At 36.7% G+C, this 24,651-nt stretch overlaps 1 protein-coding gene across 2 annotated transcripts in view; it reads right to left on the reverse strand.

Moving 5' to 3' along the window:
* Positions 1-24,651, reverse strand: part of TRIM24 (tripartite motif containing 24) — a 92,277-nt gene that overhangs the window by 52,130 nt on the left and 15,496 nt on the right. For both annotated transcript variants that reach the window (XM_045792568.2, XM_045792567.2), the window contains exon 2: positions 5,352-5,470. In XM_045792568.2, the coding sequence (XP_045648524.1) occupies positions 5,352-5,470 (119 nt within the window). The remainder of the gene's footprint in view (positions 1-5,351; positions 5,471-24,651) is intronic.

Consider the following 24,651-nt stretch of genomic DNA (forward strand, 5'->3'; position numbering starts at 1 on the left):
ACAATAGACCCTATAACATAATTATATGTATTTGGAGAAAATAATTATGTCAATGTAATTAAGAACCAAGATTTCCAATGTCAGATAAGTGAGATAAACATAAAATCAAAAACGTAAAACCTACAAATCTAAATTAGACTTATAAATATCAATATATACTTGTGGTATATTTGTATTTCCTTCCGAAAGAGTTGCAGCTTGTATATTTTGAACAATTAGGTACCCGTTACCCGTTACCTCACACAATGGTGAGGATAAAACGGAAGCACATTTTATCTTTGGAAAGTGCACTATTGAGCCAAATGAAATCTATTTCTCTTAAGGTCTTCTAGTTACAGGAATCCTAGAGATAGATCTTATATCCTCCCTCAGCAACTTCTCATGAGCGTCGTATTAGACTGTCAGTTTGCTTAAGGGTGGAATACATTCATATTTAGTAATCACAGACTTTATCCCCTCTGCTGAATTTGAATTTTAAGCAGATCCATGACTCTCCTGATAATTGAGCAGTCTTGGTGCTGTTCAAATGACAGGGCTGGGAAAGGAAATGGGGAGCCTTCTGTGATCCTCGGCAGGGTCAAGGTAGAACCTCAAAGACTGTCTGCACTGGAGATGACCCTGGTCATCTTATGGGACAACCCAAAAGGCATGGCTACAACCCTAATTTCTCACATACTCTGTGGGACACCAGGTCAAACTATTCATCAATTCTGCTGAAATACAACACCAACAAAAACATGACAGTTGGACATTTGGTATCATATAGAAGACCTACCTATACACTGAATTTTTATGCTATCATCTGGTGGTTTTGGCACTAGCGGGATGCAGTTTCAGGTTTTTTTGGTGTAGAGAATAGACACTTGCTGTCAGCTTCTGGGGTCATTTCTCACATTTTTGCTCCAGAAATTTGTTCACTTGGTAAATACATTTTGACCACTAATACTAAATTTGGTTGCTTTTCTTTTAAAAATTTGCACCCATTACTTTTCTAAAATCCTAGCCTTCTTAAAAACACTAGTTTCCTTGGGGCGCCTGGGTGGCTCAGTCATTAAGCGTCTGCCTTCAGCTCAGGGAGTGACCCCAGAGTCCTGGGATCGAGCCCCGCATAGGGCTCCTCCGCTGGAAGCCTGCTTGCTTCTTCCTCTCCCACTCCCCCTGCTTGTGTTCCCTCTCTCGCTGGCTGCCTCTCTCTCTGTCAAATAAATAAATAAAATCTTACAAAAAAAAAAAAAAAAGACTCTTTAAAACAAAACACTAGTTTCCTTAGTAAGATTAACAGTTCTCTATCACCTAACACTTACTTTGTATTCTGCTTATCTTTTTCCCTGACACTTAAAATAAAGATTTCAGAGACTCTCTCTATTGTAGTTCCTTAAAATTCCATGTGTTTGAGGTTGATGAACTTAATAAAAAGATGCCTTAGAGAGGATCCTTGCCTGTGCCCCAAGAGACACTATGTGGCCTAAATTCAAGACCAAGCCAGATGGACTTGTTTATTCTTTTTTATTCAAGTGTAATTAACATAGTGTTATATTAGTTTCAGATGTACAATTTTGTGATTCAAAAATTCTATACATCACGAAGTGTTCAACACGGTAAGTTCAGTCACTCTCTTTTTCCAATAAAAAGTGTTTGCTAAATCATTCTCCTGCAAGGCCTAGAAAAATGACCAACCCAATGGTGATGAGAGTATCCCTAAGTACCCATACTGTGGTCTCCAGAGGCCATTTCCGACTATAAGGAACCAAAACCTCTAGAGTGTGTCAAAACAGAAAGCAGGGGAGACAAGCAGTGACTACTGTGATTGTATCAGAATGACTCAGGAATCAATGTGAAGCTTCCGTTGCCAAGACGGCACAACTGGAACATCAATAACAACTACTATAACACATTTTATGTTAAAAATCCTTGAATTCATAATGACACTCACACAAACACACCACTCATTAGTCAACCTCTGAAGAATGCTAAAAGAGTAAGTTACTACTCTAAAAATTAGCAACGGAGGGAAAAGAATCAAGTGTTTAACCCACCTTCCTTTTATAACCAAAGAATAAATGAAGGAAGCCTTCTGTTTCTCTTCCAGTTAAAAAATATAGGGGCATGAGAGAATAAGAAGTCATACTTTTCTAAGGCCGTAATATAATATGGGATAATGGGAGCGATTATTAATGGCCACTGACATCAAGAAAAAGAAAGACAACCAAACTCCTATGCCTCCTGACTGAAGTACACACAGACATCTGGATAAAAGTATTCTCACATCCCCTCACCCAACAGAACCTGAAACTACATCAGCCTCTACATTTTTATTGTCAGTGTACACAAAATACAGGAGATAGAGAAGCATGTGAAATGACTTTACGAAGATGGTCAGCAAAAGGCAGAATAAGGCTAACTCTATAGGACTAACACGTCATTTATCTAACAAATACGTAAAAAAGGGAGGAAAAGGAAAGCTAGTGAAGTGAAGGGGTAATGTGAGATTAATTAAAAGATAGGGTTGAGATAAATCAACCAAATGCGCTGTGTAGGCCTTACTGGATCCTTACAGAAACAAACCAGTTTTAAAAAAAGAAACCACAACAATTAGAGACATTATCACTGGATGTTTGATGATGATACTATAAATTTCTTTTTCATATGAAATTAATATGCTGGTTACATTTATTAAAAAAATCATTTTTCCATAGAAATACTGAAAGATTTATGGATTAGATGATATAATGCCTGGGAATAACTTCAACATAATATAGGCTGTGTGTAGGGGGGTGTCAGGTTAAACATAAAATGAGTCAATGACTACTAAGCTAGGTAATGTGTACATGGAAGTCTGTTATGTGAAACTGTCCTTTCTCTTGGTAATGCTTAAAATTATCTGTAACAAAAAGTTTTTAAAACTTTATCTTCAGCTATAAACCATCCTCAGAGCTCCAGTCTGACCACAGACGACATTACCTTAGTCTTATAGGCAAACTCAATCACATTCAAAACCAATTCTCTATCTACTTCCCTGCCCCCTTTGTCTCTGTGAAAAACACCACCATCCTGGTAGTGAGGTCCCTCTCACCTCCACATCCAATCAGGTGTATCAAGCCCTGTGTGGCCTGTAACTTCCCCCCTTCCTTTTCTTATTGTTGCTACCAGGCTAGTTCAGCTCTCAATACCTCTTGCCTTGTGCTTCTTTTATCCCACATTATCACCTCTCCTGCCTTCATTCCCAAAATAACCAAGTACCCTATTCCTGAACCAGGTTTAACAACCTCCCTTTCCTCACTTACCTAAAATGAAGATGTCAATTTGGACTATCTCTAGTTTAACTGATTATAACTTCTTCCTATTATATTTTGTGACAAAAACAGAGTAGACAAACTTACAAAAACTAATTGATTATATAGAGGGATAAAACAGCCTCTTAAATTTGTCCTTTAGATTAGAATCCCTTCAACACTCATCTCTTATCACCATCGATTCATATGAGGATCATAACTCCACCCTGTTGATTATTTATGCTGCTTTGCTTTTGAATTTTCTGGATTGAGCTGTCACATGCACTACTAGAGTTCATCCGATGAAGCATAATTGGTGAGTAATATGACTAACAAAATTTATCTAGTATAACACATATGAAGCAAAGTGACATGACACTTTGGAATTCTAGACAAAACAATCATTGGTATTCACAGGGGAACTTTCAGAGTTGTTAAGTACTTGACACTGTAGCTCACATAAATAATTACATTTTCATGCTTTAAAGCTGGTTTCACAACAATTAGAAAGCTTATCCCCTGCACCAAGCCCTCTTTTGGCCTTTGATGAACTGTGGATACTTTCTAAACAAAAGGGGTATTTATTTATTTTTATTATAATAATATTTTTTTATTATGTTAGTCACCATACAGTACATCCCCGGTTTCCGATGTAAAGTTCGATGATTCATTAATTGCGTATAACACCCAGTGCACCATGCAATACGTGCCCTCCTTACTACCCATCACCAGCTTATCCCATTCCCCCACCCCCCTCCCCTCTGAAGCCTAGTTTGGGGTATTTAAAAAAAAAAAAATTTTTTTTTTTTTAAGAGAGAAAGAGAGGAAGTGCATGTGTGCACAATGGAAAGCGGGAAGGGCAGACGGAGAGGGAGAGAGAGAATTCCAAGGAGGCTCCATGCCCATACGGGGCTCAATCACACAACCCTGAGATCATGACCAGAGCCGAAATAAAGAGTTGGCTGCCTAAACAAACTGAGCTACCCAGATGCCCCCAAAAGGGATATTTTAGTTAGTAATGGTTATATTCATTTTAAGTGAACCCTAAATTCCCATAGCTCCCCCAAGAAACAAAAAGCTGAAAATGAAAAGTACAGAAACTTAGCTGTATGATTACTGAAGTGTCCTAAACATTACTTTTTCTATTTTTACATTTTAGATTAATAATCATTTTTTCCATTGTCAGATTCTGTTCCTTCGCAGATCTTATGTTCCAAATTTAAGGAAATGCCTGCAGAAATTATCAATGAATCACGATTCAAAAGTAGACTACAAAATTAATCATAGCTCACCTCCACCAAAGTACTACAATTTACCCACCACCAACCAGACATTTAGATTTAAAGGGCCAATAGAAATGTTCTACATGTGGGTTATGGAAGTGGGGAAAAAAGAAAAATAACACTGGGTCTCTAAATCCAACACCCTGGACAATGTTACCAAATGAGGCTTTCAAAGAAATACGATGCAGAAAAGAAGACGTTCTTAAAATGTAGAAATCATACTGATCAAAGACATGGAATTTTTCGCATGTATCATTACAGAGTTCATCATTAAAACAGAAAAAAATGAAAAAGGTGGGGCTTGAAATAAAAAAATGTAATTGTCAATACACAGTAAAGTTACAAAAAATGAAATACTGTCAAATATAGAATAATGGTTTTCTCAGAAGGGACAGGGAAGGTGGTGGGGGTACAAGGCTGCTGAACTGGCACTGTTTTATTCATTGCTCTTACCTTTTAAAATATTATATAATTTGATAGACATAATGGTCAATGTCAGACACTTTTTTTTTTTTTTAAAGATTTTATTTATTTGACAGAGAGAGAGACAGCCAGCGAGAGAGGGAACACAAGCAGGGGGAGTGGGAGAGGAAGAAGCAGGCTCATAGCGGAAGAGCCTGATGTGGGGCTCGATCCCATAACGCTGGGATCACGCCCTGAGCTGAAGGCAGACGCTTAACCGCTGTGCCACCCAGGCGCCCCATTGTCAGACACTTTTTATTTTAGAGTCTGTCAGCAATTCAGGCTGCCTCGTTAAGAGGAGGCAAAACATTTAAGACTTAAGTAGTACACTTACCTGATTAGACTTTTCTACTGTACTGCTGGGAACCTCAGTAGTGTCCTTCACAAAAAAATTATCTATGATGTGTCTCTCTGCACATTCTTGGCTGCAAACTGGACATCGAATGACTCCAACTGGGAAAAACAAAATTGTGTTCTAAGTTTTTTTGGTTTGCACAGCATAATGATTTGATTGTATATAACTGCAAAATGATCACCACAATAAGTTCTATTAACATCTGTCACCATGCACAGTTACAAAAGTTTTCTTCTTGTGGTAAGAGTTTTCAAGATCCACTTCTTTCAAATATGCAATATGGCATTAACTACAGCCACCACGCTGTACATTACAACCCAATGACTTATTCATTTTATAACTGGAAAATTGTACCTTTTGACCCTCTTCATACCCACCGATGACCCTTTACACCTCAGGCAACCACCAATTTGTTCTCTATATCCATGAGCTCTCATTCTAAGTTTTAATACAAATATATTAAGCACTAAACGAGCACATGTCATTCAAACTGTAACTGGGTCCTTTTACAATGCCCACTCTCTTCAAAGTCATATCTGCTGTTACTTAACACAAAGCAATTCAGTTTATATACATACATGGATTATATGTACGCATGTATATACACATATATATATATCCCACACCTAGTTTATTTAATAATAAAGAAAACTTCATTATTTTAAATGAGAGGCCCCTCCAATAACCCCATGGATGCGGTTTTCAAAATCCCACATGGAAATTTTTTAAAAAATAGAGACTTCCGGTTTTCTCTGGACCTATAGAACCAGGATTTCTGAAAGGGGAGTACAAACATACTCATTTTGCTTAAAATCTCCACGGGAGATTAAGAAACACTATTGTGTTTCCTTTAACAAGTGCAAATATATTCCTTTGGGGAGAGAAAAGAATAATATTCTATAGTGCTTGGTAAAACAGTAAGTAATAACTATGAATGAATCTAAATTTTTTATTAAAATTTTAAAAATCTAATATTCACTTGATGCTATAATTTGTACCAAGGAGACTGCGATAAGATTCCCAGGTACACTTTTTGTAAAATGAAATGCGTAAGAATGAATATAAAGTAGTCCAAAGGTCAATTTCATTTGTATATACAAGCAATAAATTTTTTAAATTAAAGAACCCATTTTACAATAGCAACAAAAATATACTAAGCACTCAAATATAATTGTTTTAAATATATAAGGCCATTTTGGAGAAAAATGTTAAGCTATATTTAGAAATATTAAAATATATCTAAGTAAAGAAAAATCATGTTCATGATGGTAAAGATATCAATTCTCCCCAAATATATCTATAGATTCAATGCAATTTTAATAATCCCAACAGGAGTTTCAATAGAATTATGACAAGCTGGGGGGGATATGCCTACCCAGTAAAGGAGTTATTCCAAAGCTATAGTAATTAAAATGGTGTGAAATTTATATAAGGATAAAAAAAAGTGGAACAGAATACACATACCAGAAACAGGCTCACATATAAGTATATTTTATACATGATAGATGTGGCAATAGAGATCAATGGGAAAAGGGATGAACTTTTTGGAGAACTGTAGTTCTCCAAAGTAGAAGGGGGATGAATTAGATCACTACTCAATTAAAAACAACAGTTCTTTTAAAAGATTAAGAACCCAAAACTTTCACAAAGAAATATAAGAGAACATCTGTGTAACCTTAGAGCAGGAATAAATTTCTAAAGCAAGAAACAAAAAGCAAGAGATTAAGGGAAAGATTAATGAATTTGATTTAAGTTCAGAACTACAGCTAGTCAAAAGATTACCATGAAGAAAGTGACCAGACAAGGCCTAAACTGGGAAAGATATACCTAATACGTGCTAACAAAGATATTAATAAAAATCTGCAGATTATGTGATAATGCATTTCACAAAAGAGTAAGATTAAGTAAACAGATTTTTCCTTATTTCTCTAGATAAACACAGCTAAAAATTCTAGGTGTTCTATATGAAACAATCATAAGACTGAGAAGTAGAGAGAAGGCAGCGACCAGCTAGAGTCCTCAGGACCCAAGGAATGACACGGTGGTGAATTCACTGGATTTTCTTTTAGCCTCATATATTCCAAAGTGGGCGTTCATGAAGTCACCATCCCATGAACATCAACAGGTGTAAACAAACAAACAAACAAACAAACAAAAAAGTCCTACAAAAACCTCCTCTCTTTATCCGAAGGACCAGGAAACAGGCAGCCTACCAGGAAAAAACTTTTAGACAATAACTTCTCTACTCCAGCTGAACACCACAGATAAAACTGTGCTCCTTTTCCCACCAGCAAAGGCCCAGTAGGAAGCCTACACTTCCACCCTGGCCAAGCAGAAACCAAGTATCCCAACCACACACTGCTGTGTCTGTCAGAGAAGACTGGTGGGGAGCTTGGGCTTTCGTCCTTTCTGGGTGTTTAATGAGGCCCCCTGCAGTATTAGTGGAGACCATGGGAAAAGCCTGAATTTTGCCCCTACAGGAAAGTAAGGAGGTGCTCCTCTACCTCTATGCTGGGTTGGCATTAGAAAAGGACTACTGGACACTCAGAAACTTTACTATTGCCCACCAGTAACCTCCTCTGTCCCCACTCTTTACATGGGTCAATGAAGAACAATGAGAAGCAGTAAACAGACACCCATACCCCTATTACCCAGGGAGGTATCGAGAGACCTCCAGACCATCCACCAGTAGTAAGGAGGAGGCCCTCCCCTTCCAGATGTCCAGGGGGGCAGTGAGGAACATGGACTTCAATTTCAACCTCACAGGAGACAGAAAACAATAAATATAAGAGCAGAGACTAATGGAATTAAAAACTGAAAAGGCAATCAAAGAAAAAGCTGGTTATTTGAAAAGGCCAATAAAATTAACAAACCTTCAACAAGACTGAAGATGGCAAAGGAGAAGACACAATTTACCAAACAAAGAATGAGAAAGAGAAGAGCACTAGAGATGATGTGGACATCAAAAGGATAATAGAGGAATACTAACAGTCACAGAAATTTAACAATGTAAGCGAAACATTCCTCAAAAAGTGCAAACTCTATGACTTATCCAGTATGAAATAATTTGAATAGCCCTATAGCTATTTGGAAATTGGCTCTGAGCAAACTAAAATACTTAGGTGTAAACCTAGTAAAATATGTATTGGACTTACATGCTGAAAACTATAAAATGCTAATGAGAGCAATCAAACATCATCTAAATAAATGGAGACACACAGAATGTTCGCGGATAGGGATAATCAGTGTGGTAAAGATGTCAATTCTCCTTAATGTGAGCTGTGGGTTTAACACAATTCCTAGTATCCCAGCAACACTTTTTTGTAGATATAGACAAGATTTTAAAATATATATAGAAAAGCAAATGTACAATAATAACTAAATCAATACTGAAAAAAAAGAGGAACTGTTCTAATTTCAAGATATTATATAGCTACTATAATCAAGAATGTCTGTTACTGATCAAGGGATAGACAAAGATGAATAAAACAGAAGAGAGAACTGAAACAGATCCACACAAGTAAGGCCAATTCATTTTTGACAGATGTGTAAAAGCATCTTAGCACTCAAAATACAAAATGCTGATGAGAGATATACTGCGTTCATGGATTGGAAGATTTATTGCAGCAAAAATGTCAATTCTCCCCAAACTGACCTACAGACCAGTATATTTCTACCAAAATCCTAAGCAAGATTTTTTTAAAGTATAGACAATGTTATTCCAATATTTATGTGGAAAAGGAAAGGAACTAGAAGAGCTATAGCAGTTTTGAAAAAGAAAAAGTGAGAGGAATCACTACCCAATTTTAAGACTTATATAGATATAGTAGTTGAGACAGGGTGGTATTGGCAGAAGGATAGACACATAGGTGAAAGGACAGAATAGAGCATCCAGAAATACACCCACACAAGTAAGCCCAACTGATTTTTGAAAAAAGTGTGAAAATAATTTAGTGGAAGGAAAGTCTTTTCAACAAATTGCGCTGGAGTAACTGAGTATTCATAGGCAAGAAATTGAGCCTCAATCTAAACTTCACATTTTTTATAAGATTAACTCAAAGTGGATCAGATTTAAATAAAAAACACAAAACTATAAAACCTTTAGAAGAAAGCAGGAAAAAAATCTTAGGGACCTAGGACTTTGAGTTCTTAGACGTACCCAAAACACAAGCCATTAAAGAAAAATATGATGAGTTTGATTTCATCAACATTAAAAACCTATGCTCTGCAAAGACTTGTGAAGATGGAAAAAAAAACCAACCCCACTACACACTGTCAGAGCACAGATCTGGCAAAGGATTCATATCTACAATATATAAAGAACTCTCAAAACTCAACAATGAAACAACAAACAGTCCAATTAGAAAATGCGCAAAACACATGAAGAGACATTTCACCACTGAGGATATACACATTGGAAAATAAGCATGCAATAAGATGTTCCACATCACTAGCCATCAGGTAAACGCAAATTTAGATCAAGATGAGATACGAGTACAAAGCTATTGCCACTACATTTTATTTTGGATCGCTCATACATTCTCAGTGGGAATATAAAATAGTTTGGCAGTTTCTTAAAAATTAAACATAACATTTATGAATTAACAATCTCACTCCTGGGCATTGCAGTGGAATAACCTAAATCCACAAAAAATCTGAACACTAACTTAATTCAGTGTTATTCATAATAGCCTCAAACTTGGAATGACCCAAATCTCCTTAAAAGAGTTAATGATTAAGTAAACTGGTATATCCATACCATGGAATGCCAGTCTGCAATAAAAGGGAAATAACTATTAATACATGCAACAAACTGCATGGATCTTAAGAGCATCATTCTGAGTGAAAAAAGCTAATTTTAAAAGGTCACTTATGAATGATTCCACTTACATAATATTCTCAAAATGACAAGATTATAGAGATGGAAAACAGGTGAGTGCTTTGCCTGAAGTTAGGGATGATGGAGTATGGGGAAAGGAGAGGGTAGATATGACTATAAAGAGAGCTTTGGTGGTGATGGAATAAAACAAGAACATGCGTATCTTTGATTGCGATTATAGATATACAAATCTACATGTGATAAAGTGGTAAAGAACTACAGGCACTATTTTACTAATGTTAAGTTTTGATTTGTACTAGTTACAGAAGATATAATCACTGAGAAAAACTGGGTACCTTAGATCTCTCTGTAAATTCCCATCAATCTATTATTTCAAAATATAAAGTAAAATACAAAACAAAACAAAAACACCCTAAAATGAACTAACATTTATTTAGTGTTCTCCTTATATGCACTGCATTATCCTCATAAAGATGAGAAAACAGATCAGAAACTCTGGTTAACCTCATCAAAATTACACAGCATTGGAATTATGATTTGAACCTTTGGTTGACTGACCCAAGTGCAGGCTCTCTGAGCAAGCCAGGTGTCCTGGAAAATGGGACTTCTATTCAACCAAGTCTGAGTACATTTATAGCTCCTCTGCACAAACTGGTAGAGATTAGCATCCAGAATATAACCTTTCAGAAACTGGAAAGGTTAAAATCTGATTAGCTAAAGAAAAAATAATTCTCTAAGAATTGTGGAGATTTTTACTTTAATGATTCATCACTGTGTGTTTAATGGCCACAGTTGCTTCTTTTTTTTTTTTTTTTTAAGATTTTATTTATTTGTGTGACAGAGAGACAGCCAGCGAGAGAGGGAACACAGCAGGGGGAGTGGGAGAGGAAGAAGCAGGCTCCCAGCGGAGGAGCCGGATGTGGGACTCGATCCCCCGAACACCGGGATCACGCCCTGAGCCAAAGGCAGACGCTCAACAACTGCGCCACCCAGGCGCCCCCACAGTTGCTTCGTTTTGTTATTTAATTAGGTTGAAAATTTTTTAAGTGGCACATAACTTCCTTTAAGTCTGTTTTCAAATGTTAACCTTTAATGACAGCCTGCACACCCCACCCACCTTCCTGCAAAATGATCCCTTTATCTTGCTCTAACTCTTTTCCCTCCTGGCGTTTATCCTTCTATTTATTTATGTTCATTATTTATTGTCTGGCGAGCCCAAATAGAATGTAAATCACATGAGGGCAGAGATTTTTCTCTATTTAGTTCACCAATATTCCAAAGCAGCTAAAAATGTACCTGGCATAGTGCTAAGTATTTGGTGAATGATAAATAAACTCCCTTAATACATATACCCTATGATTCACAATTCCAACACTAAGAAGCTCTTATACTTCCGCATCAGGAAATATGTTCAAGTACGTTCATCACAGCATTTTTCATAAAAGCTCACAATTGGGAACAATCCAAATATCCATCAACAGTAGAAACAAAATACTGTGATATATTCAAATAATAAAGTACAGCAATGAAATCAATGCACTTAAACTACAGATATCAACATGACTTAATCTCAAAAAATATTATGTTGAGTGAAGAAAGGAAGTCCTAGAAGAATACATTCACCATTTAAATTCAAAAATCCAGTTTGTTTCCCAGAGGGGAGGGAGTGGGGGAATAGGATAGGCTGGTGATGGGTATTAAGGAGGGCACGTATTGCATGGTGCACTGGGTGTTATATATAAGTAATGAATCATGGAACTTTACATCAAAAACTAGGGATGTACTGTATGGTGACTAACATAATAAAAAATATTTTAAAAAAAATTCAAAAATCCAAATACAATCCAAATAAAATATTATATAGGAAAGCAATCATAGATGATCAACTATAAAGAAAAGCCAAGGGGATGATTAGCACACAAGTCTGGACAGTGGCTAAGCCTAGGAAAGAGGAAAGCAGCAGCAGCTCCTCTCCAGTATGGACTTCAACCCATCTATTGTTCCTGAGCTAAACCACTTCAAAGGCCTAAAAGCATGGAGAGATGAATGGGGGCAAATGAGACCTCAGGCCCAGTGAAAGACCTGCTGGCTTTTGTCAGAACTCTCTTCTAACTCTAGACTACTTACTAGATAACTAGTAACCCTCAGAGCAAACCAGTCTAGCAAATTAATAAATATAATCCCCATCTTACAGATAAGAAAACTGATCACCATCACTTCCCCAGGGTCATAAAACTACTAAGGAACAAATCTGGTATTTGAATCCTGCCTAATGATACATCTTGTACACATTCTACAGGGAACGTATTTAAATAAAAGAGATAGAGTATGGAGTTTAAAACCATACAGACCTAGGTACCCCTCTTTATTGATTGCTCTATAACCCCTTAATTCTTTTGAGCCTCTATTTCCTCTTCTGTAAAAATAAATAAATTAAACAGTAAATGATAATCATGATAATGGTTACCATATTGAGAATTTGCTGTGTTCCAGTTATTGTGCTAAATGTTTTGCACTCATTAGAACAAATTTGAGGCAGGACTGTTACAAGGATTATATGAATAAATGTATAAAAAGGGCCTAATGATGTCAGGGTGGTACCTGTGCATTAAACTTTGTGCCTTCCAATTAAAATCAGGTAATAAGTGGCTCCTTCTGAAAGGATCAGCATGACCTCATCTATCTGATACACTCAAAGTATAATCTATGAACGCTATGATTTCAGAGTCATAAATGCACCTCTACCTAAAAGTAACAACAGGAAAACAAACAAATACATAAATAAAAGTAACAATGGGACTAGATGTTGGGTGTATCTTAAATTTGTGTCTCTATCCAAACTTCTTTCTAAGCTCACGATTTATGAGTACAAGAAAAACCAGACATTGCATACCATGCAGTAAACAGCTGAACGTCTATATGAAGAAAGTGATTCTTTTGACACACTATCCTGGGAAGAGTGGGAATACTCTGAAAACAATCAACTCCCATTTCTGGAAAGGGAAAAGTTGAAATCGAAAAGACAAACAGGGAGTCAACTTTATAATTAAAGAGAAAAAATAAAGCAAATGGATCTCACAAATGCTATAAATTGCTTCTCTTAGCTAACACCAATAGTATGAATATGGAGAATGTCCTGGGAAGAAGCTAAACGAGGAACTCACTTATTTATTGAAACAATTAACACTTCAGTATTACATTTTTCTGCATTTTAAAGGAAAAGGGCTGTTGAAGTTATATGTTCATATCCGTCTAAATGTAAGTTCTATGTTTACTAAACAAAATCATGAAACATGTTTGGATAATTACAAGGTGATAAAACATGAGTCATAGGAAATTAATGACAGATCATAAATTATACACTTATAAAAGCACGTGGACTTAAAATGAACTTACTAAGATTTGGTATTATTCTTTTTTCTACAAATTAAATGTTTACAGCTTTTGGGTTCTGAGATATGAATATTATCCTGCTACCTCCTTTTTGTGAAGTTTTAGTTTCTAAATCTAAGCATAATGCAGCGCCTACACTTTGACATTAAGTACCAGGAACGACTGGCAACTCTGACTACTCATCTCCACAAAAGAGACAAATGTGGACTAAAGCCTCTTATTAAATACTGTGGATCAGAGACACAAGTGAGTTGCATGATAGGACCATGAGATGGATCACCATCAATCAGGAAACTATAGTCCAACATCCATCAGAGTTTTAAAAAATAGAGGATCTATATGGTGCAAAATAATGCTCTGTCCATGGTCCTATCAATACCACTGATGGCTTCCTACTTAAGCATATATACACATGTATATAACAAAAGACCTAATTAAATACTATCTACAAGAAACCCAATTAAATACACACATAGTTTCAAAAAGCCTATAAAACCTGAACGACTTTATAATAATATCAGAGTACACAACAGAACAAGAACTATTACCAGATATAATGTGGGGACAATGTATAATGATAAAGGGATCAATTCCTTACAAAGACATATAATCCTAAATGCACATGCACTTAATTAACAGAGCTTCATAACACAATGTAAAAACTGATACAGCTGAAAAGAGAAACTGACAAATCCACATGATAGAGATTTCAACTTTCCTCTCAGAAATCAATAAGAGAAGTAGACTTAATAAGGATATAAGACTTGAACAAAAGAATCAAATAACTTGATGTAACTGATGTTTAAAGAATACTCAATGTTAGCAGAATACATATTCTTTAAGTGTGACTGGAATATTTACCAAGATATACCATATGCTGGGCAACAAAATAAATATGAATAAATTAAAAGAACTAAAAACACACAAAATATGTTCCATGACCACAGTGAGATAAACTTGGAAATTAGAAACAGAAAGAACTGGAAAATCCCCAGCTCTGTGGAAAGTGAACAACTGATTTCCATGTTAATGAAGAAAGGCATTAAAGAAATCAATGATCTAGAAAGCTTCCACGTCAAAATCTAGAAAAAGAATTGCAAATTAATCCCAAAGAAAGCACTCTAGGAATAGAAGGAAACTTCCTCAACCTGATAAAAGTCATGTATGAAAATCCTACACCAAACATATTTAATGATGAAATAGTAAATGCTTTCGGGTGTGAAGCAACAACTTCTACTCATGACTTCTATTCCAAGCTGTTTTAGTTAGTGCAAAAAAGTCAAGATAAAGAAATAAAGGGTAAACAGGTTGGAAAGGGAGAAGTAAAATGGTTTCAAGTCACAGGAAACATAATCACCTATGTAAAAAATTGTAAAGCATATACATAAAAAACAAACAAAACAAAAACAACACACGAAATACTTAGGAATACTTTTAACAAATATGTAAGACCTGTATAATGAAAACTAAGAAACAAAAATTAATCATCATCCTAAAAGAGATGTTAAACATGTTCCTGCATTGGAACTGAGCTAAAGATTCAGTGCAATCCCAATTAAAATCCCAGCAGGCTTTTTGTAGGACCTGGCAAACTGATGCTAAAATTTTTATGAAAATGCAAAAGGACCAAGAAGAGCAAAAACAATTTGGAAAATAACAAATTCGGAGGACTTATGTGATCTGATTTCAAGCCTTCCTATAGAGCTACAGTAATCAAGACAGGATGGTATTTATGTAAGGACAGCAATACAAACAATGGAACAGAATGGACTCCAGAAATAAGACATATACATATAGAATGTAAAACAAGTACTTAATCATTGTCTCAAAAAGGACAGAGCAAATACAACTAAGAATTTTGTAGAAGTGATAAATCCTACCAAGAGAAAAAAATCTTAAAAGCAAAGAAAAAAAGATGGATTATCATCAAACAAGACAAAAGTAAGACTGATCACCTACTTCTCATCAGCAAAAATGGAAATCAGAAGACAGTAGAAAGACATCTTCCAAGTGTTAAATACAATAATAATTGCCTTGCCAGACCACTAAACCCAGCAGAAATATCTTTAAAGATCAATTAAGATGCACTACTTGAGATATAAACAACTTTATAATATATAATCTGGCCAGTCAACCTCAATACTATTCTCTAGCAAATCTTTACTAGACATTCTTTGCTTCCTGGTGTGATGCAATATGAAGAATATAGCATCTTCTATGTAGTATTATTATCTAACAAGGTTTAACCTGAATTTGAACACCTCTAGTTGAGAGGAATGACTTAAAGAGCATATGAGGAAACACCACAGAAATCCAGAATGCAAAGTATTTTATCAATCAAACTGACTGGTTCTTTCCACCAAGTCCAACTAATAGAAACAGGGACAGGAGAGGGAACTATTCTAGATTAAGAAAGACTTAAGAAACATAATAACTAAATGTGGTTAATCCTTGACTAGATTCTGGTTTCAACAGAAGAGCCATAAAGGACATTTTGAGGACAAGATGGTAAATGTGAAATTGCACTTGTCTTAGAATATTACAAAATAATAGCTATTTTAGCTACCCATGATAATGATATGGGATTATCCAGATGATTGTTCTTACTTTGGGAGATTCAAGTTAAGGTATTTAAGGATGAAATGCCAAATCAAATCTGTGATTTACTTTAAAATAGCAGTAAAAATGGGGTGCCTCAGTGGCTCAGTCAGTTAAACATCTGCCTTTGGCTCAGGTCATGATCTCAGGGTCCTAGGATTAAGCCTCATATCAGGCTCCCTGCTTAATGGGGAGCCTGCCTCTCCCTCTCCCACTCCCCCTGCTTGTGCACACGCTCTAATAAATTCACCTAAAATAAAATAAAATAAAAAATAGTAAAAATGGCAGCAAAGGATGTCAAAAAAAGGGCAGCTTTCGGGGTTGGTCTCTCCACCAAAACAAACATTAAGCTGGAAAAACACTACCAGAATGCACTATTTCAGAACTCTGGAACTCAGACATTTATAGCAACCAGAGAAATGCTTAATGGAGACAGAGGCTGCTGAACTTTGGTAAAAGAGCTGCTTGCGTAAACCAATTACCATGCCTCCTTCCCTAATCCTGTTGCAATGTGGGGACAGCAGCCTGCATGCCTCAAATGGCTGTCTGGTTTCAGGGTGGACAGTAAAGATCCTGTACTCTAAAATTTTGGAGTTGTGTGATTTGGGTAGTATGAGGTTCCCTGAGGGACAGCTAGGATCCCTGGCTTTATTTAGCACCCCCAGGAAACTCTTTGGTGGCATCTATCAGAACATCTAAAGAGGCATATACACTTACCAAAAACAAAAAACAAAACAAAAATCCACACGTTAGAAAAAAAACAAAAAACCTCTGAGATGTTACAGGCTGAGTGCCATGGTAACAGGTCAGTAATAGGCACAAGGAAGGCTATGCGAGACCAGATTAGAAAAGTCACTATACAAATAGACAACTGAAGACCTCGACAAGCAACAAAATCAATTCCTGAAGAGAACCCAATTTCCAGTTACCACAATATGCTACTCAAAATGTCCAGTTTTCAACAAAAAAATTACAAAGCATTCAAAGAAATCAGGAAATATAATTCATTCATAGGAAACAAGAAGTTGACAGAAATGGCAGATTTGAACAGGCAGAAGAAATAATTAGCAAACCTGAAGATAAGTCAGTTGAAATTATCCAGTATGAAGAGTAGAATGAAAATGATGAAGAAAGTTAAAAAGAACCTGAGGGACCTCTGGGATAATCTGAAAAAATAATGGTCAAAAACCTGCTAAATTTGATGAAAGACATGAATCTACCTATCTAAGAAGCAGGCGGGCTGAGGCGGGGGCGGGAACTCCAAGCAAGGTAAACACAAAGAGATCTGGTTATTATGGTAACTCTAGAGCTCTGACTGTCCCACTCCTCACAGATCACTGATTTTTCCTTGTTGATGGAGGGAACAGTTCACTTGTGACTTTTGCAAACTATTTTGCAAAGTATGTATATATTCCTTGTTGAGTGTAGTCACTGAAGTTTCTATTCCATGCTGTCTGGTGGCCAGCTGGTAACCTGACAGATTTCCTTAAATATTTAGCTCCAAAACGTGAAGGAGGTACTGTCATTTTAAATTTCAGCAAACATCAATGTCCAGTCCTCAGGAGTCTGTCACACCAATCAAAACACACAACCCCAAATTTCTGGAGCTCTCCACCAAAGAGCAAGAGCCCCTCCCTTCAATCAAACACTCCTGGTTCTTGTAAGAGTTTGACCAAGGTCCAGACTCTAAAATAGTTGATTCTAGTAATTTTCTCCAGTTTATTGGTTGTTTCACTGAAGAGACCAACCCCTACAAAGTCCTACTGTGTCATTATGCATGATGTCACTTTGACTTAATCAGAATTTAAAACTATTGTACATCAAACAGCACTATCAAGAGAGTGAAAAGACAACACACAAAGGGAGAAAAATAATCGCAAATCACATATTTAATAAGGCTTTAATATCTAGAATATATAAAGAAGCCCTACAACTCAACAACAGCAAAAATTCAGCACCAGACAAAAGATGTGAATAGACATATCTCCAAAAAAGATACACGAACAACAAGTAAGCATATGAAGTGATTCTCATCATTAGGCATTAGGGAAATGTAAATCAAAACCACAGTAAGATATCACCTCACACCAAAAGAATAGCTATTATCCAAAAAAGGAATATAAGTGTTGCAGAGGATGGAGAATGTAGAGAAACCAGACCCTCATACATTGCAGGTGGCATACAGCAGATAAAATTCTGCCAATGCAGAAAAGAGTTCACTAGTTCCTCAAAGAGTTAAACATAGAATAATTATATGATCTAGAAATTCCAGTGCTAAGTATATACCCAAAAGAACTGAAAACAGGACTCAAACATATATTTGTACACTGCTGTCCACAGCAGCATTATACACAACAGTGGAATGGTGGCTGCATCCATCACAGATGAATGAATAAATAAAATGTGTTGTATCTGTAAAATAGAATATTATCTGATCATTAAAAGAAATGAAACTCTGATACATGCTATAACACTGATAATCCTTTAAAATACTAAATAAAAATAACCAAAGAAAGGAAAATGATATATAATTGTACTTACATGAGGTATCTACAATAGGCAAATTCAGAAGGACAGAAAGTAAAACAGAGGTTACCAGGGGCAGGGAAGGGGGAATGAGTTATTGCTTAATGAGTACAGAGTTTCTATTTAGGATGATGAAAAACATTCTGGGAATGGTGGTGATGGTTATACAATATAATAATTGTACCTAATGCCATGAAATTGTAGGCTTGAACATGATTAAAATGGAGGGCACCTGGATGGCTCAGTATCTTATACATCTGACTCTTGATTTGGGCTCAGGTCATGATGTCAGGGTTGTGACATTGAGCCCTGAGTTGGGCTCCGTGCTGGGCATGGAGCCTGCTTAAGATTCTCCCTCTTCCTCTGCCTCCCACCCCACACACACTCTCTTTAAAAAAAATTTTTTTAAATGGTAAATTTTACATTATGTATATTTTCCACAATAAGAAAAATACTCAAAGAGTTGGTAAGGCACAGTAAACCCAAATAAATTACAAGAACATCAATTAACTACCATAGTTTCTCAAATGAAACAAAACCTGAACAGTCATAGATAAAACTGAATCAGGAATCAAAAATCTTCCCACAAAGAAAAGGACAAGCCCTTACTGTTATTATATATTCAAGAAAGAAATAATTCCATTCTTACACAAACTCTTTCAGGGAATTGAAAAAGCACTCTCCAATTCATTTTATGAAGCTCATATATAACTCTACGGGAAAGCTTGTAAGAGTAGTATTAAAAAAAGGAAGATCACAGAAGAGGAGCAGGAAGATGGCAGTGGAGTAGGAGGACCCTAGACTCACCTCATCCCATGAACACAACTCATTAACTACCAAATCATCCTAAATATCCCAGAATGTAACCTGAAGACTAACACAACAAACTCCACAATTAAAGGGAGAGAAGAGACCACAATGAAGAAGGCAGGACATGCGGAGATGTGATTTACAGGAGAAAACAGATTATGGCTACTGCAGAGGGGAGGGAGCCATGATCACAGAGAAAGGTGAGAGAATTAGAGAGAGGCAGAAGCAGAGGGAGAGAGGGAGGAACACACACAGGGGAACACACAAGGAGAACATTTCCGCTAAGCCACTGGCTTAGAAAACAAGAAGGGCTGAATTTCACGGGTTTTTGCAATAGTGGGGCTTAAAGCCTGGAGTCTTAAAGGTCAGTGGGCTTGACTATGCTAAAGCCCCAAGGGCACTGTGCTGCTCCCAGAGAGAAGGCAGGCAAAGCACCCACGAGCACACAGTGTGGAAAAGGAGATCTTAAGAGCACCTGGGGCACGCACTGGGGAAATTTATTTGCTCCTCTCAGAGAGGGGTCCCTGAGAGGCAGAGTTCACAGAGACACCTCTCGAATAACAAAGGAGCTGGCTGGTACCATTTCCCTCCTCCTCCTACCCCCAAATAAACACAGGGCCACATGTGGGAAAGCAGCACAGTGCCAACACTGACTGCCTAACTTGCTTACACCAAGCACCAACTCCTAGTGGAAATGCCCTTCTCAGTCACAACTGCCTCAGCCCCAGCATGGCTGGCCCCTCCCTCAGAAGACCACACAAACCCCAGCCCGTGCCACCTCTCCTGACCAGAGAGCTTTGAAGGGCTTCTGTTCTAGTGGAGGTGGTAACAGGACTCATTTCACAGGCAGACCAAAGCACACGTAGTTAAACCTTGCCACACCCAGGCCAGGGACCAAACACTGCCCATAGCAGGCAAGGAGAGCCTCTACAGATGACACGCCTGAAGGATAGAGCAGTCAGAACACAACAGCAGAGCACACGCAGCACACACCAGACACTTTCCGCAGCACCAGGCCCTGGGCACTACGTGACCTCTTCCTCATAAGGTCATTACTTTCAGAAGCAGGAGACATAATTGGCTTTTCTAACACAGAGAAGGACACAGAGAACAGAGGAATTTATCCCAAATATGAGAACAAGATAAGGCCAGGGCCTGAGGTCTAATCGAAACAGACGTAAGTAAATTCTCTGATGGAGAATTTAAACTAATGATCATAAAGATTCTCACCGGGCTTGAGAAAAGAATGGAAGACATCAGTGAGACCCTTACCACGGAGATAAAAGAGTTAAAAAAGAATCAGAGATGAAGAGTGCAATAAGCGAAGTTAGAAACATGCTTAATGCAATGAACAGCAGGCTGGAAGAAGCAGAGGAACAAATGAATGACCTAGAAGACAAAGTAATGGAAATTAATCAAGCTGAACAAAAGAGAGAAAGAATTACGGAACATGAGAACAGAGTGAGGGAACTCAGTGACTCCATCAAACATGATAACGTTAGTATAATAGGAATCCCAGGAGAGGAAAAAAGAGAAAAGGGGGCAGAAAATTAATCTGAAGAAATAAGAGCTGAAAACTTCCCTAGTCTGGAGAAGGAAACAGACATCCAGATTCAGGAGGCACAGAGAACTCCCATAGAAATCAACTACAGCAGGCCAACACCAAGATATACTGTAATTGAATTTGCAAAATATAGTGACAAAGAAAAAAATCTCAAGAGCAGCAAGACAAAAGAAGTTCTAACTTACAAGGGAAGACCAATAAGGCTAGCTAGAGATTTCTCAACAGAAACTTGGCAAGCCAGAAGGAAGTGGCATGATATATTCAAAGTGCTGAGTTGGAAAAAATCTGCAGCCAAGAATACTCTCTACCCAGCAAGGCTATCATTCAGAACAGAAGGAGATAAAGAGTTTCCCAGATAAACAAAAATTAAAGGAGTTCGTGACCACTAAACCAGCACTGCAAGAAATAACTGAAGGGGACTCTTCTAGGGTAAAGGAAAGACCAAAAGTGACAGTATAAAGGCAGGAAACACAAAACCAGTAATAATGAATATTTCTAAAAATCAGTCAAGGAACTCAACTCACCCAAAAAAAGGACATAAAGTATAACAACATATACCTAAAACACGGGGAGGAGAGAATAGGTTCAAACTTCAACGACCATCAACTTAATATAGACTGCTGTGTGCAAAAGACACTACATACACAAACCTAATGGCACCTATATATCAAACATCACTGATAAACATGCAAAGAATAAAAAGAATTCCAAACGTATCACTAAAGAAAATCAGCAACACAAGAAAGACAAGAAAGAATCTGAGAAAATCTCCAGAAACAACTAGAAAACAAATAATAAAATGGCGCTAAATGTCTATCTATCAATAATTACTTTGAATGTAAATGGAGTAAACACTCCAATCAAAAGACATAGGGTGGAGAACCTTGGTGGCACAGTCGGTTGGTTAAGTGCGTGAATCTTGGTTTCAGCTCAGTTCATGATCTCATGGGTCATGAGATGGAGCCCCATGTCAGGCTCCATGCTTATTAGCATGCAGAGTCTCCTTGAACTCCTCTCTCCCTCTTCCTCTGCTCCAGCCCCTCACACCCCCAAAATAAGTAAATCTTTTAAAGACATAGGGTAACAGAATGGATTTAAAAAAAAAACAAGACCCATCAATATCCTGCCTACAAGACACTTATTTTAGATGTAATGACACCTACAGATTGAAAGGAGATGTAGAAACATTTATCATGTAAATGGATGTCAAAAGAAAGCAGGAGCAACAATACTTGTATTGGACAAACTAGACTTTAAAACAAAGGCTGTAACAAGAGACAAAGAAGAGCACTATATAATAATAAAGGGACCAATCCAACAAGAAGATATAATATTCACAAATATTTATGCATCCAACATGGGAGCACCCAAATATACAGAACAGTAACAAACATAAAGGAACTCATCGATAATAATACAATAATAGTAGGGGACTTTAACATCCCACTTACATCAATGGACAGGACATCTAAACAGAAAATAAACAATCAATGAAACCAGGAGCTGGTTCTTGAAATAATAAAATCAATCAACCTCTAGCCAGACTTATCAAAAAGAGAAAGGACCCAAATAAATAAAATCACAAATCAGAGAGGAGAAATAACAACCAACATACAGAAATACAATTATAAGAGAATGTTATGAGAAATTATATGCCAACAAATTGGACAACCTGGAAGGAACAGATCAATTCCTATAAACAGAAATTACCAAAATTGAAATAGGAAGAAAAAGAAAATGAACAGACTAATAACCAGCAATGAAACTGACTCAGTAATCAAAAAACTCTCAACAAAGTCTAGGAGCAGATGGCTTCACAGGTGAATTCTACCAATCATTTGAGAGTTAACACCCATTCTTCTCAAGCTATTCCAAAAAATAGAAGAGGAAGGAAAGCTTTAAAATTCATTCTTCGAGGCCAGCATTACCCTGCTCGTAAAACCAGATAAAGATACCACAAAATAAAAGAGAACTACCAGGCCAATATCTCTGATGAACTAGATGCAAGCCTCCTCAACAAAATATTAGCACAGATTCCAACAATATTTAAATCATTCACCTTGATCAAGTGGGACTTATTCCTGGGATGCAAGCACAGTTCAATATTCACAAATCAATTAGTGTGAAAATCACATCACTAAGAGAAAGCATAAAAACCATATGTTCATTTCAACAGATTCAGAAAAAGCATTTGACAAAGTATAACATCCATTCTCCATAAAAACCCTCAATGAACCAAGTCTAGAGGGAACATACTTCAACATAATAAAAGGCCTTAAATGAAAAACCCACAGGGAACAACATACTCAATGGGGGAAAACTGAAAGCTTTTCTCCTAAGGTCAGGAACAAGACAATGATGTTCACTCTCACCATTTTAACTCAACAAAGTACTGGAAGTCCTAGCCATAGCAATCAGACAACAACAAGAAATAAAAGGCATCCAAATTGGTGAGGAAGAAGTCAAACTTTCCCTATTTGCAGATGACATGATATTATACATAGAAAACCCTAAAGATTCCACCAAAAAACTACTAGAACTGAATTCAGTAAGGTCACAGGATACAATATCAATATACAGAAATTTGTTGCATTTATACAGTAATAATGAATATATATTTGTTGCATATATACAGTAATAACGAAACAGCAGAGAAACTGAAATTAAGAAAACAATACCATTTACAATTGCACCAAAAACAATACCTAGGAATAAACTTAACCGAAGAGGTAAAACCCCTGCACTCTGAAAACTATAAAACACTAATGAAAGAAATCAAAGATGAAACAAAGAAATGGAAAGGCACTCTATGCTCATGGGTTGGAAGAACAAATACTGTTAAATGTCTATACTACCAAAAGCAATCTACAGATTTAATGCAATCTCTATCAATAAAAAAAAAAAACAAAACAATATTTTTCACAGAGCTAGAATAAGAAATCCTAAAATATGTATGGAACCACAAAAGACCCTAAATAGCCAAAGCAATCTTGAAAATGAAAAGCAAAACTGGAGGTATCACAATTCCAGACTTTAAGGTATATTACAAAGCTGTAGTAATCATAAAAGTATGGCACTGACACAAAAACAGACACATAGATCAATGGAACAGAAGAGAAAACCCAGAGATAAACCCACGACTATATGGTTAATTAATCTTCAACAAAGCAGGAGAGAATATCCAGTGGCAAAAAGACTGCCTCTTTAACAAATGGTGCTGGGAAAACTAGACAGCTACATGCAAAAGAACGAAACTGGCCCACTTTTTACACCATACACTCAAAATGGATGAAAGACCTAAATGTCAGACTGGAAACCATAAAAATTTCCTAGAAGAGAGCAAAGGCAGTAATTTCTCTGACATCACCCATAGCAACATTTTTCGTAGATATGTCTCCTGAGGCGATGAAAACAAAAGCAAAAATAAATTATTGGGACTATATCAAAATAAAAAGATTCTGCACAGCAAACAATCAACAAAACTGAAAGGCAACATACAGAATGGGAGAAGATATTTGTAAACAACATACCTGACAGAGGGTTAGTAT

Source organism: Ursus americanus, chromosome 3 (genome assembly GCF_024610735.1).
Source record: "Ursus americanus isolate L20-20 chromosome 3, mUrsAme1.1.p, whole genome shotgun sequence".
Classification (NCBI taxonomy): Eukaryota; Metazoa; Chordata; class Mammalia; order Carnivora; family Ursidae; genus Ursus; species Ursus americanus.